Source organism: Spea bombifrons, chromosome 6, assembly GCF_027358695.1.
Source record: "Spea bombifrons isolate aSpeBom1 chromosome 6, aSpeBom1.2.pri, whole genome shotgun sequence".
NCBI lineage: Eukaryota > Metazoa > Chordata > Amphibia > Anura > Pelobatidae > Spea > Spea bombifrons.
In genome coordinates, this window is record NC_071092.1 from 39,025,142 (window position 1) to 39,039,394 (window position 14,253).

The 14,253-nt window shown below is 41.2% G+C and overlaps 1 protein-coding gene, 3 long non-coding RNA genes and 11 other non-coding genes across 15 annotated transcripts; all 15 read right to left on the reverse strand.

Moving 5' to 3' along the window:
* Positions 1–1,069: 1,069 nt before the first annotated feature.
* Positions 1,070–6,261, reverse strand: CACYBP (calcyclin binding protein). Its single transcript, XM_053469149.1, has 6 exons — positions 6,112–6,261; positions 4,684–4,891; positions 3,691–3,787; positions 3,039–3,138; positions 2,221–2,315; positions 1,070–1,568 (listed from the first exon to the last, which is right to left on the reverse strand). The coding sequence occupies exons 1-6, from the start codon at positions 6,130–6,132 to the stop codon at positions 1,409–1,411; spliced, it is 681 nt and encodes a 226-aa protein (XP_053325124.1). The 5' UTR covers positions 6,133–6,261; the 3' UTR covers positions 1,070–1,408.
* Positions 6,262–8,440: 2,179 nt separating this feature from the next.
* Positions 8,441–9,673, reverse strand: LOC128500119 (uncharacterized). The gene is made up of 4 exons (XR_008354890.1): positions 9,604–9,673; positions 9,234–9,276; positions 8,718–8,748; positions 8,441–8,549 (listed from the first exon to the last, which is right to left on the reverse strand). It is a non-coding gene; the product is annotated as an uncharacterized LOC128500119 (long non-coding RNA).
* Positions 8,613–8,685, reverse strand: LOC128501055 (small nucleolar RNA SNORD81). The gene has a single exon (XR_008354995.1). It is a non-coding gene; the product is annotated as a small nucleolar RNA SNORD81 (small nucleolar RNA).
* Positions 8,912–8,984, reverse strand: LOC128501066 (small nucleolar RNA SNORD47). The gene has a single exon (XR_008355005.1). It is a non-coding gene; the product is annotated as a small nucleolar RNA SNORD47 (small nucleolar RNA).
* A 239-nt stretch (positions 9,674–9,912) lies between the features above and the next one.
* LOC128501068 (small nucleolar RNA snR60/Z15/Z230/Z193/J17) lies at positions 9,913–9,987 on the reverse strand. Its single transcript, XR_008355007.1, has one exon. It is a non-coding gene; the product is annotated as a small nucleolar RNA snR60/Z15/Z230/Z193/J17 (small nucleolar RNA).
* A 229-nt stretch (positions 9,988–10,216) lies between these two features.
* Positions 10,217–10,291, reverse strand: LOC128501070 (small nucleolar RNA snR60/Z15/Z230/Z193/J17). The gene has a single exon (XR_008355009.1). It is a non-coding gene; the product is annotated as a small nucleolar RNA snR60/Z15/Z230/Z193/J17 (small nucleolar RNA).
* A 211-nt stretch (positions 10,292–10,502) lies between these two features.
* LOC128501057 (small nucleolar RNA SNORD79) lies at positions 10,503–10,580 on the reverse strand. Its single transcript, XR_008354997.1, has one exon. It is a non-coding gene; the product is annotated as a small nucleolar RNA SNORD79 (small nucleolar RNA).
* Positions 10,581–10,785: 205 nt separating this feature from the next.
* On the reverse strand, positions 10,786–10,850 carry LOC128501029 (small nucleolar RNA SNORD75). Its single transcript, XR_008354975.1, has one exon. It is a non-coding gene; the product is annotated as a small nucleolar RNA SNORD75 (small nucleolar RNA).
* Positions 10,851–11,089: 239 nt separating this feature from the next.
* Positions 11,090–11,165, reverse strand: LOC128501065 (small nucleolar RNA SNORD47). The gene has a single exon (XR_008355004.1). It is a non-coding gene; the product is annotated as a small nucleolar RNA SNORD47 (small nucleolar RNA).
* Positions 11,166–11,362: 197 nt separating this feature from the next.
* On the reverse strand, positions 11,363–11,424 carry LOC128501025 (small nucleolar RNA SNORD78). Its single transcript, XR_008354972.1, has one exon. It is a non-coding gene; the product is annotated as a small nucleolar RNA SNORD78 (small nucleolar RNA).
* A 201-nt stretch (positions 11,425–11,625) lies between these two features.
* LOC128500121 (uncharacterized) lies at positions 11,626–12,534 on the reverse strand. Its single transcript, XR_008354892.1, has 3 exons — positions 12,490–12,534; positions 12,119–12,164; positions 11,626–11,725 (listed from the first exon to the last, which is right to left on the reverse strand). It is a non-coding gene; the product is annotated as an uncharacterized LOC128500121 (long non-coding RNA).
* Positions 12,230–12,312, reverse strand: LOC128501069 (small nucleolar RNA snR60/Z15/Z230/Z193/J17). Its single transcript, XR_008355008.1, has one exon. It is a non-coding gene; the product is annotated as a small nucleolar RNA snR60/Z15/Z230/Z193/J17 (small nucleolar RNA).
* A 64-nt stretch (positions 12,535–12,598) lies between the features above and the next one.
* LOC128500120 (uncharacterized) lies at positions 12,599–13,768 on the reverse strand. Its single transcript, XR_008354891.1, has 3 exons — positions 13,740–13,768; positions 13,010–13,045; positions 12,599–12,777 (listed from the first exon to the last, which is right to left on the reverse strand). It is a non-coding gene; the product is annotated as an uncharacterized LOC128500120 (long non-coding RNA).
* LOC128501056 (small nucleolar RNA SNORD79) lies at positions 12,601–12,680 on the reverse strand. The gene has a single exon (XR_008354996.1). It is a non-coding gene; the product is annotated as a small nucleolar RNA SNORD79 (small nucleolar RNA).
* On the reverse strand, positions 13,328–13,406 carry LOC128501067 (small nucleolar RNA SNORD74). Its single transcript, XR_008355006.1, has one exon. It is a non-coding gene; the product is annotated as a small nucleolar RNA SNORD74 (small nucleolar RNA).
* Positions 13,769–14,253: the final 485 nt, after the last annotated feature.

Genomic DNA, 14,253 nt, shown 5'->3' on the forward strand with positions numbered 1-14,253 from the left:
CTGTGACATTTTTAATTTTTAACAACCACCCTAGATAATTGTACAGATAAAATAAATATTGGTTATTGTGGTAATGTAAAACTGACAATAGAAACATCTGACTATGTCAGAGAGACTGGAGAGGCGCCTATATTTGCTTTCCTCTTTAGTTCCTGGAATGTTGTATGGGATTAATGCAAAGATTAAGAGTGTTTTTCCCAGTTACAAAGGTCCTCTCATCAGATTTCTGTCCATCCCTGGAAAGCAATCTTGTACTAAATATTGATACACGGGGGGGGGGGGGACTTTCGCAACTTCTAATTGATTTCTGAGAGGTCTGCCATCAATGCTACAAAAGTAAGGTTAGACCTTAATGCCCACTGCGTTAATCATTACACACATTAGCACAATCACAACACACCGTGGAGTTTACTCACTAATGGCAGCGTTGTGGTTTTAACTCGCACTTTACTATTCCTCATGAAGGTCCAACATTAGCAAGTTTCTCCTGCACGAAGCACTGAGCTCTTTATGCATGTTTTAATGTGTAAAGAGGCCTTTATTATGATGAAATATCCCTTCCTTGCAGTAAAGTACATATTACAGCTATCGCTTGGTAGGCATATACCGCTTGTATACATTTTTAATCACTAGGGACAGTTCCTGACGGAGGCTGCTTTTCCTATTCACAGGTTTGTTGAAAAAAGGACTGCTTTGCATTAGCTAATAATGGATGTGGTATAACAAATGTTCACTTTAATGGTTTCTATTAAAACAGGCTAACCGGTAACAAAACAATTCTGTTATATGCATACAAAAGCACTGGACTTTTCTGTCCCTTTAAAATAGAGATCAAACATCAAATACAGCCTAGCTGCATGTTAATATCCTACATAGAATATGGGAGCACACATGAACCTGCGCCAGCAGGGGAACAGATGTAGGGTCTTCATTGCCATCTTCTAAAATTCCCACCAAGGCCAGAGCTTCTATCTGTCTGCAGGCCATAAGCATGCCATCAGTGCAAATCCTGCCTCTAAGTGTTATCCATAGGAGTTTGGCGATTAAGAAATTCAACATTACACAATGCTAGGAAGCAATCTGACAGATTCTTTAATGTATAAACATTTCATAAAACATTTATGATCATTTAACAAAAAACAAACAAAAAAAATACACCTGATATGGCTGCCGTCTCCCAAATCTTATAGGGGCTTCAAACTGGTAGAAGTTAAACTTCATGTTTCCACAACACACTTGTAAAGCATACTATTTATGCACTTACAAGTCCAATCAAAATGAGATGCAACAGAAGCGCAGTGTCCATGCCAAGGAAGTATCTGGATTGTAAACAAGACTTAGCAGAGATCAACTCCACAAGCTGTAGAGCAAGGCCAGCCTCCGCGCGTAAGGCTTCAGGGCAAACTGTTTAAAAGTCCATGTTTTCTCCTTTCATTTGTTTCTCACGTGATTCCACCCAAGCCTTAGTTAGGGTTCTTTTCATTTCATCATCACCTTCATCATATATTTTTTTCAAGACGTTCATTAGTCCTGCACTAGGATCTCCATCTGTGTCCAGCGATGGTTTGCTAAAGGAAGATAACCAGTATTTAATTGCATCAGCGATTCAAGAATTACCTTTGGTTAATTACCAATTGGTTGATGCCAGAGGAGGCCCCTGCAAGCGACCAATAGACTCACTTGCACGGCCCGTTAACTCCTAGCGGCGCAACTTGGCCTAGGGAGACCATGGTCTCCCCACTCCAAGAGTTAAAGATCTGTACAAGCAACTCTATTGGTAGTTTGTCTCTCCCTGCCAAGTTGCGACACAAGTCTGTACCAGCGACTCTATTGGTCTCCAGAAGGGGGCTCGTCTGCCATCAACCAATGAAGTACAGGTGCACTTTATTGGTTGATGGCAGAGGAGGCCCCTGCAGGCGACAAACAACGTTGCTGGTACGGGCATTTAAAATTCTGGCGCCAAAGCTGTTGCGTAGTCCATACCGCGTTAACCCCGTATTAACCCGAATATTCGCTTGAACCCAGGAACTGGCGAATATTCACGGAATACGAAGAGTTGGCCGGTGCCCAAGTCTAATCTGGCTTACAATAAGGGCAAGCTATGATTTTAAACACAGCAGATCCATATCAGGGAAACAATGAAGAAAGTTTGGGCTGTGGCTACTACAACACAGAATCACGCTATAAATGACATGTCATGTCCCGGGTGGGGATACTCACTCTTTATCCTTTGTTTGCTTTTCAACTTGTGTCAGATATTCCCATTTATGTTCAGATTTCTTCCTACACATAACGAGGACCGTGTCTGGTTTTATCTATCCCAGAAAAAAAGCAAAGTAAATTTAATGCATCTAAATATTTTGTTGTATTTTCCATTTATTTTACATAAAAGTAGCCATGGCATATTACGCTCAGTCTAAAGGAGAGATTACTGTCATTCCTTAAATAAATGCATCCTATTTCTGATGGTGCTTGCTCCCATGTGTAGCAGATAAAGCGCTTTTATTTTTGGACAGCTCAATATAACTTTGCTCAGAGCCAATTCCTGACAGAACGCACCACAGCACGGTTTAAAGAATGGTACCTTAATAAGGCTGCCAGTACATCTCGATCCATTTAAAACAACTTCACCAATGATGAATGCCTATTCAAGTACTAAGTACTTTAATATGTATACCTGCCTCCGATCCCATTTATTCAATATTTGCACTAGAAGCAGCCAATCAAGCAAGCAGTCTTACTGAAATCCCTGGCAGCCAAAAACATCTCCCACAAGCCAAGCAACTGTGGTAAGTGAATCTCTCTGCCCATTTCTAAGAAGAACAATGTAGGCTATAAGGCGACACGGATATCATATGCATTGAAGGCTGGGGAGCAAAGATAATATATCTTTATGAACTTAAATCTCTCAAACCAATACCGTCACAATTGCTCTACTTGTTCAGGGACTTTAACATCAAACGACCAGTTAACAAACGAAGACTTTAAGAGAACAAGTACCTAGACACAATACGTTGATGAAAACAAAAGACTCTTACCTTTCTAGAACTGTTTTCTGGAGAGATGGGCTTCAGCAGGTTATTCACGGTCATTGCATGATTTTTTCCATTCAGATCCTTCACCAATAACTCAAAGGACCTGCAGAGGAGATATTTGCACACGTTGTAAGCATAATTCCTTAAGGGGAATGTCACCATCGTTACTTCTAGTTTAGTTAAATCCACTAATTAAAACTAGCTATAACTGGTGCTTTTGTCAATTGTAATTCTTTTGGAGATATTTAGCTTGATCCGTCTCATGAATCCAGTGATCAAGCCTGCAGCAGGGCTAGAGATACGCAATTACCTTTTTTGTAGTATACATATAAAGTGAGTTTATAATACATATGAATTTCTTTTTTTAATATGTGATCATAACATCGGTTTATTTAGTATATAGGAGCATAAAATGTATGAAAAGGTGACATATCCACTTTAAGACATATTCGTTTTTTAATACAGGGTGAATGGGGCATTGTCCATAGTGACCCAAAAAAGAGGAACTCCACCGCTCCACTATGTGGAAGCAATTACATTTCGAACAATCCAAGAAGTACATACAAGGTGTTTAATACAACTGAGTATTTGCTGCAAGTAAAACAACCCCATAATTTATTAAAACACGTATTCCAGACCCTCCAGCTTTACCTACCTCTCCGTGAACTGAACCTGAACATTATCTGCAGGAATACTTTGAACGCCTTTCAAAGTTATGTATATTTTCACAAACTTATCGGACTGGTCCCAACCTAAAAAAAAATGTAAAAAATGAATAATCGGTATACAGCCAAAGCAAGTATCAAATATAAATATAACGAAAAATAAATTAAAAAAAAAACTAATTATTGCTAGTACACGCAGAAAAAGGTGAGATTGGGTTCTGGCTTCTCAGTCATTGGTCTCATGTGCATGCAAGACCTCCGCTGGGGGTCTCAAGTGCAAGCAAGACCTCAGCTGGGGGTCTCATACGTGGATGGCACTCAGAGCCTTTAACATAGCAAAAAGGGTATATTGGGCAATCGCAATGTATGTGTGTATGATGGGCGCTAATGGTTAGCAACGGCTTTTCAAGAAACGGCAATTCTTATGTGGCCGATTTTTCTCCCTCTGTTATCAACCATTAATAACGGCTTTCAGTCATATACTAAAAATGATAGATACAACACTTTCTTTCACCTCTAAGACATTAATCACAACATCTGTAACGTTCCAGAGAGTATATTCTTGTCCTATCAAGAGTAGATATTCCAAATCTCTCCACAACCTACACAAGTGCCAGCGTTCCTGCACAAGGTTTCTTAGAGTCACAAATATTCCCAAGAGAAGAACATTTCAAGTTCCAAGAAGCTCTGGTTGAGACTTGATAGCGTCAGCCTGATTTGCTCTTTTGTGACCGGGAGCTTGTTTTTGGGGTAGTTTCAATGATATTGCACTTCATAAATAGAGCGGGTAATCAGCTATTCATTGCACCGGCTCAGTATGTGCCAAGGCTCTGAGGCTGCAGCTAAAGTCACCTTAAAACTGTGAAAAGCATGAACTGTCGTCCACGATGATCGTTTGTTTTTGAGCCACGTTGCATACCGTACAATGTAATAATAAGTCTCATTATTAGTGGATTCCAGGGCCTGGCACAGCTTGATCTTACCGTAGTTGTTGATCTTGACCGTGTAAGTGCTGGCCATGGGATTCACAATGGCGGAAGGCTTTTGCACTTCTGCAGGCTCTCCGGTCTGCTGCTGCCTGTTGGCGATTTCAGTCTCCAGCTTGCGCTGCTCCACAAACAGCACATCTCGCGCACGTTTCCTTGTAGCTTTCTGCAGAAGCACTTTCACTTCCTCCAAATCCTTCTGAAGCTAAATAACAAAACATGATTTTTAGAGACCATTTTAACCCAACTTGTGAATTAAATACTTTTCATTACTTGGCCTTGTTGGAGCTCATAGTGCGAAGTCTGAGTGCCAGACTGCCAGGTTAGTGAGGACTAAACCAATCGGGCCACCAACATTTCCATCATTCAGGATCCAGGAGGATTACGTTCTCTGTTACTCAGCGTCCCGGCCGCCTGCTCACACGCCATCGAGCTGATGTGCAAGCAAAGACACAAACGTCCTTCAACCTGCACTGCGTTCTGGCCAACTAGGCTTAGGGCAGCCGCCATTCTCCTGCTGCAAAACCAGCAGACAGGTCACCCTCTTGTGTGATCTGCCCCTCGGCCGTGCTCAATGGGAGATGTCCCTAACCACCCCACTGGGCACAGGCTCCACAGACCACATTAAAAAGACACTGTGTGCGTTTAGGACACAGCTATGACATCATATCCCGGGAACTCCACAGTGAGGACGGAGGCAGCGGAAGGAGCATCTAAGGGCGATTTCTCCACTGAACCCCTTGCCAGCGAGTCCCTAAGGAGAACTAGTTTGCCAAGGAGTGGCTCTTCGGAAATTCAGCACTAGGTTCTGTATAATATATTCCTTATAGAGACCCTGAGCAGTAATTAACCCAGCGCAGGGCGAGGGCTCGAGCTTTATTTTTAAATAAGACTGACTTGTGGTTGCTTTTGCCCTTTAGAAGCGGAATCCTACATAGCATTACATAGACTCATTAGGGCTGCAGAAGGGATAAGAAAGGAAATCTGCAGTACAAGCATTACATTTATTTATATAACGCCAGCAGATTCAGTAGCGCTGTTACAAAGGGGACAATGAATATATTTATCAAATGTGATCAGAATACAAAGTCAGATATACTGGTACGGAAGGGGAAGAGGCCCAATTCTATTATTATTTATCAATCAGCGTTGTATCATAGCCTCATTCTTGTTATACACACATATACATCACATTTATAGCGTCATTAAATGACACTCATAATGTAACCACACTTCATTCAACCAGATGAATAATCACTAAGTGTAATCTACACCGGGACACCTGTGTTCAAGCAGGAATAGCCTTTATAAGCAGAGCATCAGGATTGTGTACCCATGACATTCCAAAATAGAGCTCTAAGGCTAGAGAGAATTCTCCCGTGTTAGTGTCTGTGTGAACACGCACATTACAGTTACCGCTCTTACCTCCACCAGTGCAGTGTCCATGGTTGGTCGGTAATTCGAATACCGTGATTACTTCACGCACCGCGGTAAAATCCACCCGGCGAAAACACCACCACACTCTGGAACCTTCCGCAGTGCGGTGACGTCATTGCAAGTGGTGCTCAGTCAGCCCCAAAGTCACACCTACAGTGGGTGGGCCTACCACCACGCCCACCGCTACGCAGAGCAACCCGGCTTCAAATTAATCACGTGACACGTGCTTTACGAACTGAAGTAAAGAGCGGTAAAGTGTTTGCATGTCTCCCAAAACATAGAACGTCGCAGATAACGGCCTACAGTGACATTATATACCGTGGGTACGAGTACTAGGCCGGGGACTGCACGTGAGAAATGCAGAAACACGATGTGGGATTTATTTACTGGAAAATGGAAGGCCATTGTGAGGTTAATTTGCTAAAGAGTAAATTGAGACATTCTGTCCCCTAAGAGACGGCTTGTGCCGAGTGCTGCATTCCACACTAGAGTGTAGGCTTGGAGCCGAGTCCTCTTTAATATACACTATATGGACAAAAGTATTGGGACGCCCCTCCTAATTATTGAATGCAGGTGTTGCAGCCATTGCTATAGGTGGGATAAAATAAAGCACACAGGCAGCCCTCCCTATAGACAAACATTGGCTGTAGAGTCTGATGGATGAATCTGGGTATTGATGCCTGCTGTAAACTTTAATGGATAAATGATGGTGGTCTGGGGCTGCTTTTCAGGGTTTGGCCCTCTTAGTTCCAGTGAAGGGAATTCTTAATGCTTTAACATACCAAGACATTTTGTATTTTCCAGCCTTATGATGTAACAACTCAGTCTTGAAAGCTTGTAGTTAAACTGTTAGCCAGTAAATGCCGTTGTGAGCCAGATCTTAAAGTCCTTCCCAGAACAGTGGAAGCTTTTATAGCTGCTAGGGGGTAATCAACTATATGTCTACGTATTGAAAACACGTCAAGGTCCCAATGTGTAATCGTCAGGTGTCCCGTTACTTTTGTTCCTATATAATGCATCTGTCAGTTATAATACATTCAGCCCATTTGCATGATTGCAAGAACAGGACTTTCCTCACCTTTCGTACCACTGTGTGCGATTCTAAAATCTGCCTACACTATATACATGTGGATGTAATCTCTTTAAATACCTGCATCTTCACTTTTACTATAGGATGTATATTTTTTGCTTCAAATGTGCCATAAAAGCCAATGTAGCCTTTGAGGATTGCACTCTTTACCAATAGATTGTTTAACAAACCTCCTCATTAAATACCATTACATAAGTCATGGTGTAAAAGGTGATGGAAACCAAGTGGATATAGAGGCAAAGGTGATCATTGTTGACCTTATTTGCATGTGCCTACCCAGAATCCCTTGTGGTTGTGGCAGCACCATGAGGTTTGAGGGGAAACAAGCCTTCTGGCTTGTTTGTGGTCCATAGATTAGTGTTTAATACTTATACTACTCATTAAATAGCAAAATGCTAATGTCACCAAAACCGCCGGCTTAGACCAGACTGATTGAAAACCGGCACTCAATGTCCCATGGTATCATTTTAACTATACTTTCCGCAGTACAGTCATCCCTTCTTGCATGAGAACGTGCCAAGGCAGGCGCTCTTTAGAGGGTCAAGGTGCCTGACCAACAAGCCTTCAGGTTTATTTGCAGATCTTAAACCCTTAGGAATGTTTTCCTTCTTGTAAATTCTAGAATACAAGCATGCATAATTTTTACTGTAAATTAATAGCATCCCAGTAGTGCCAGAACCTTAAGGTAGCCACAACAGATTAGAAGGTCCTTTTACTTCCATTCCAGGGTGCATTCATTATAAATTTCTTGCGAAATACTATGTAAATTGTCAGCAAAATCTCTGAGTAGTGCATTTGGGAATGTTTGGTTATGTAGCAGAGATAGAAGGATGTTTGTCTACATCTACTGCAACAGCTCCATACACACATGCCTTCAGATAGCTTCTGGGAGCTGAAGCAGTTATAGCCACAATGTCCAACCTCCTTACTGCCCTTTTATAAAAACATTTTTTTTTACTTGAGTGCACTATAGGCCCTGCTTTTATATGACACCAAGAGAAATATTACCAACTAGATTATCAGTTATTTTATAGGTTTGACTTTTCCTGAATGCTACATGCATTTTCAGTTAGGCATCTGCCATCAATACTAGTGTATTTTTTCCTGTGAAGAGTCAACTGCTGGTCACCAATTCTTAATAGATCAGCTTTACAGTGTCTTGTTTGAGAGCTTTACTGCTCATGTTGCCAAAATGTACATAGGCTTCAGCATTAAGTAAGAGCCTCATTCACATTAAAGTTCAACCTTTTATTACTTGATATTTACAATTCGATCAAAAGAAACATTAGGCCAGGGAAACATTCAAGTCTTTGAAGAATCTTCCTTTGTATACACCCTGCAGAAAACAGAGAAAAGCCGTTCAGTACTAGATTCTACATACAGACCATTATGAACATACTGGGGAATCAGTACTTTTATAGTCATCTGAATCTCAGTGAGAGAGTTCAAAGTCAATGTCATCATTTTCCCCATAATCCAAAGTGCGGGGAAAAACTCAACTCACCCTTAGAGACAGACATCCACCAGATTGCTTCCTGCAACAAAACACAGATATCAGTGCAATGATACAAGCAAACATCTGCATTAAAATACATTTAATAGTCTGCTCGTTCTGATCTCAGTAGCATTAGTGGCCACAAAAACTGCAGCTGTTTGAACTAGGCAACAGTTAGAGACAATCTACATCCTAAGCTTTGTAACCTCAGAAATTAATGGAACGGTAAAGGGTAAAATCAGGGTTCATATGGCAGAATCATTTTCATCATTGGTTACAGTAAATTGACATTGCTTTAAATAGCCCAGCAGCTGTATCTAGTTATATCCACCACATAGACCATTCCTCAATATGTATTATGTGCTCAATACAATGACTAGCTTCTGAAAGGCAATCAAGACTAAACCACGTGCAATTATAAATTCTATATAGCCATTCCAGTGTTTAACAGATCTGGAAACATGGCCTTGTCTTAAAGTTACCCTTGCCTAAATCATACATGCATGTATTAGAAAGTTGTCTTACACTTAGAGGTTGTTTGGTCACCAAGTGGCCTCTTCACATAAACCTGAAAGAGAAATACATTTGTTAGCGACATCAAAGCACAGGATCCAGCACAGTTTAGGGCCTGCCGTCTGTGTCAGTGTGGGGTGAGATTATCCTCAAAGAGATCAGAGACCTGATTCTATAATTCATCATTCACAGTACAGCAAGATTGCATAATAAAAGGACTTTTACAAAACACAAAGGCTACTAAGGCTTCAATAGACATTGAAAATAAGTGTCATGTTAGAAGATTGACACTGCACCTAAACCGGTCAATATACTTCATAGAACATGAGCGCATGCCCAATGAATTAACACAAGTCTTAGAGGTCCAGATAGCTATTCTTACCTTGAAGAGAGTTTCACCACATGTAGACACCTACAAAAACCAAGACAAAACACCACATTAGAATTCAAGTGCAAAGCACATGTGCCTTAAAAAAGTGCTCAGCCAACAGGTGTTAAAGGATACCCTTTATCAACATATGTTGCACTGCCATCGATTCAATTTTAACCATCCATTGTCCCCCAGTTTCTGGCAGGCCCACCACCTTCCAAGCAAGTTAATAGGGAAGGCAACAAGCACACTGAAGGGTCTATCATGAACCAATGAGCAATCAGGTACTGGCTGTGAGGAGCTGTTGGTACAGTGACTGATAAGGTACATCAGATAGGAGCGAAAGATTGTTCATCACAGAAGTCAGCTGAACTATGTAATCATCATTTGTCCTTTGGCCAGTCACGTTAATCATTGTGAAGCGGAAGATTCTTACCAGTGTCCCAACAGGAATGTGTTAGACCTCCTGCCAGGGCGAGTGCCTGAGATCCTCCTACATCAATGCCACATATGGTTAAAATGGTCCTTTGTCATGGTTCCAGTGAATACATCACTCCCTTAAAATAAAATAGATCAATATGGTTAAATTAAAGCCATAAAGTACATTAGAGGCCGATAGCCATAACAGATACATCAGATAGGAGCGAAAGAAGGTTCATCACTGTCAGTCTGATGAACTATGAAGTCATCATTGTATCCGGTTCACATTTTAATTTAAGGATGTTACAGCGCTATATATAAATGTAATTGGTTGTGTACTAAACATGCTATGCCAATTTGAAGATATTCACCTTTTCAGTTCATGAAAGCCACTGGCTGTTTGCTAGGCTCCATTCTAGTCTTCTGCTCCTGCAACGCAACACAGTCAGTATGTTGTAGCATATCACCTGTATGCTAGTCTGCACAGGCACTGCTATCAGAAACTGGTTATCTTTCACCCTTATTCAGAGAGATTCCCATTGATATAAAATAGAAGTCATCATATAGCACTAAGTAGTTAAACATTTCCAAACCAAGTAGGCACTTACCATGTAGATCTCACCATCACACGTGCTGAGAAAAAAAAAAAAAAAAAGCTATATAAAGGTATTGTTCTTTGAAGGGGGTGTATCTTGTTCAACTAAAGTTACACACTAAGGGGTTGATGCACTTCATTCTTTATACCAATGCAGGACAGTGGTAGATTAACATCCAAGCCTCAGTGTATATTATGTTGTCAGAAAATTATTCTGTCCACTACTCTTGAAACATCATAGGCTTTAGAAGGGGCAACAACCATAAGCGCACAATTTGTCCTTAAGATGCGCTTCTGACATGGTTAACATGACAAGTGTCTTTTTAGCTACTATTGGGAAGGAAATGTGTTGGTCTTACCTCTTGGCACCAGTGTCCACAGCCTACAACCAGCTTTCACATGTTGCCTGCAAAAATTAGTTAATTTAGAAACTGACCATTTTTTGTTTAAGCATTTTTAAATATGGCCAATTTTAAAGCTTGGAACCTCAGAAAAAAGTGGAACGGTTAAGAGCATAATCAGTTTTATTCATATGGCAGAATCATTTTCATCATTGGTCACCAAAAAGCAAGACGCAGCTCTGGCAGAGTCCAGCAATTACTGCTACACATGTGTTGTAAAGACATAGCTACTGAAGATTCATAAAATGAGTAACTTACCAAGCAAGGTGTTCACGGATCTATGGACCTAGAGAGATTAAAAGGAAAAGCTTATAAACAGATTACAAAAGCATAAGGCACAAAGAGGGCCAGAAGGGTTATCAGTAATTTGTGGTGTCTACACTGAATTCAGGTCAGACATTTGAGACATCATTAGAACCCATGTTCGATAATATGCACATTAACCAGACACTATGCTAGAGAGCCATAATCTGTTCCAGGCAGTCATTAGAACAATGCATCGGACTTGGGGGGGGGGGGGTAACTGTGCACAATAAATAATGCTAGACAAGACATTAATGGTGTCTTTTCATCCACACCAGATAAAGTAGTCTGCAGAAGGTTCTTAGTTTGGGTGGCTATGTACTAAGATAAAGCACATTGAAGCAAGAGAAAGATTTGTCGCTACAGTTCTACTTACAGGCCTAAGCAGCAGTGCTCCAGTGCCAACATTTTCACCCTGAAGAAAATATTTGTGTTTAGTCAATAAAAACACACAAACAAGTAAAGGAAGAGCCTAAACAAAGTAAACTCAGATAGAGCTAATTACAGACCTCCACGGGAATGTCAAGTCTGTTAGGTAATCATCACGTTTATACATACCCTGGTATAGTGCTATTCAGGTTTATGGCATGTTTATGAGCATCTTCCAGCACCCAGTATTAAGACTCTTATGCAGTTTATATTATGCTGCGGCTTGCCGTTCGGCATTCTAGCTTTTACTTCTATCAGCAGATGCCAATCAAGGACTATACTTCTGCAATAAGGCTGGAGGGTGCTTAATGATGAAGACTCATTAACAAATTCTGAACATATTAGCACTGGGTTCAAGCAAAAAAACAATTACACTTACTTGTTTATGAATGTTATGCTCCAGCAGATTCAGTTTCATACAGAGTCTGTTAAAATAAGATACAGTAATTAGAAATGTCTAAGTCACATTAGTAGCTACCCCTGTCAGTAATGTGACATTTCAGATAGGAGCGAAAGACATGTTCAGTTCATCAGTGTTCATCTGCTGAACTATGTTATCATCCTTATGTCACATGGCAGAGTTACCAATCTTAATACATGCACCATTTGTTAACAGTTCTACCATAAGCCATACTGGTGTGGTTTCTGCTATACAGCAAGCAGATGGCTAATGAATTGGAGGCAGACTAGAAACAGCTGGATGCATTTTTCCTACTTACATCACTCTTAATGAAATATACAAATACATACCTTGCATTGTGTTTCTAGGAGGCAAGATATGTGCGCCAGCCCTCCTACGGAAGGAAAACACAAGTTAGCATAAAAGCAAGTAAATCTACACTTAATTGTAGATCTCATGTGCACCGAGTCAGTACAAAGATACTCCCTCATTCTTAATCAGAGAGATTCCCATTGATAAAATCAAATCATCATAAACAGTACAAAAAACATCTAACCAATTGAGCAAGAACATGGCCGGCATATACTCACAGCAGTCAGCAGCAGGTTTGGGAAGCTGTTGTGGGTTGCTGAGGACACCTGTGAAAAGGAGAGGGTACTGTGAGTGTGCACTTCAAACGTTGCTTTAGATTGCTGATCTATTCTAATGCCGTCAGTACAAAGTAGGTGGTAAGCTATCTCGTCATGCAAGCAGTCAAGAGTAGCAAATAGTGTCATCATTCTGGCATTACATAGACCCATCAAGGTTACCGGTTAAATACTAAACACGGGAAGAATGTAAGAAAATTTTAACGTTTTAGCAAATACTTACATCTCTAAACAGGAACACTGCCATCCCGAGCATAACCTATAACAGAAAGAAAACATGATTACACAAGGAACGCATACAAGTTATGGCCTGAATCAGAAGTACACAGCGATTGTTTAACTGCATTAGATTTCTTAGGCAAGTATTTAAGGAACATTAAGTGTACACCATGCAACAACCCATTCTAAGAGCAAAGAGGTGGCTGAGCCTCGTGGGAGTAGCTGGAGTGGACGATTATGCCCACGAAGTGGACTCGCCCGAGCTGTACGGTCACGTTTTATAACAAGCCATAGGCGACCATAAAGTTTTAAATCTGGCATCTCAGCAAGATCAGAGACGTTGGTATTCATCACTTAGTCTCAGATGTCCCTACCAACATAGCTTTCATCATCCATGCTTAGAGACGCATTAGGCGGGATCACGCCAGTGACATTAAAATCTCGAGCGGGTTATTAAAGAAAATAGACATGCGCGCACCGTGTTGAAACAATAAGAACAAACTGTATTTAAACCGGAAGGTAAATCGCTGCAATTAAATCGACAGCGGCCTTCCACAGGCAACGCACTCCGCAGGAGGCCTGCTCAATCCGCCTCCATCCCAGCCGGGGCTTACCCGTGCACCGCATGACAGGATACGTGCAAGCAGATTGAGAAGAAACACTTAACGCAAGCCAGTTATTTGAGACGAACACCTCAACGAATACCGAACCGCTAACAGACCCAGCCAACTCACCTCAGCTCAGGATGAAGACCGCCGCTAAAGAGAACTGAGAAGCAGCATGACCCCTCCTTATATACAGAGTCCGCCGGAGGTGACATCATCACAGGCGACGCTGCTGGGCTAACCTTTGCTACGTGCACCCAATAGTCGCCAGTACATGTGTCAGACATTTTGTTGGTTGTCACTGTAGAATCAGAGTGATATAAGGAGCTTTGCCTATGGTTTTTGTTATTTATGCAGACACATAAACATTCTGTGTCCCTGAGATCAGACCGCCCATGTGTCTCTCCTTAGCATCAGCACCTCTTGGAACCCCCATCCCCCCTATCATCCCTTGGTGTGTTTAAGCCTCAGAATGTTTGATGAGTATATGAGTGTATCAATGCCTACAGCCGTAGAAGTAACAATGCTATGTATAGAAACTTTGTGTTTATAAAGTAAATTGTGTTGCTAACAGGCACTTTCCTTACACATTTTTAAAATTAGACACAAAACACCGGACTCCTGTTTGGTTCCTACCCATGGC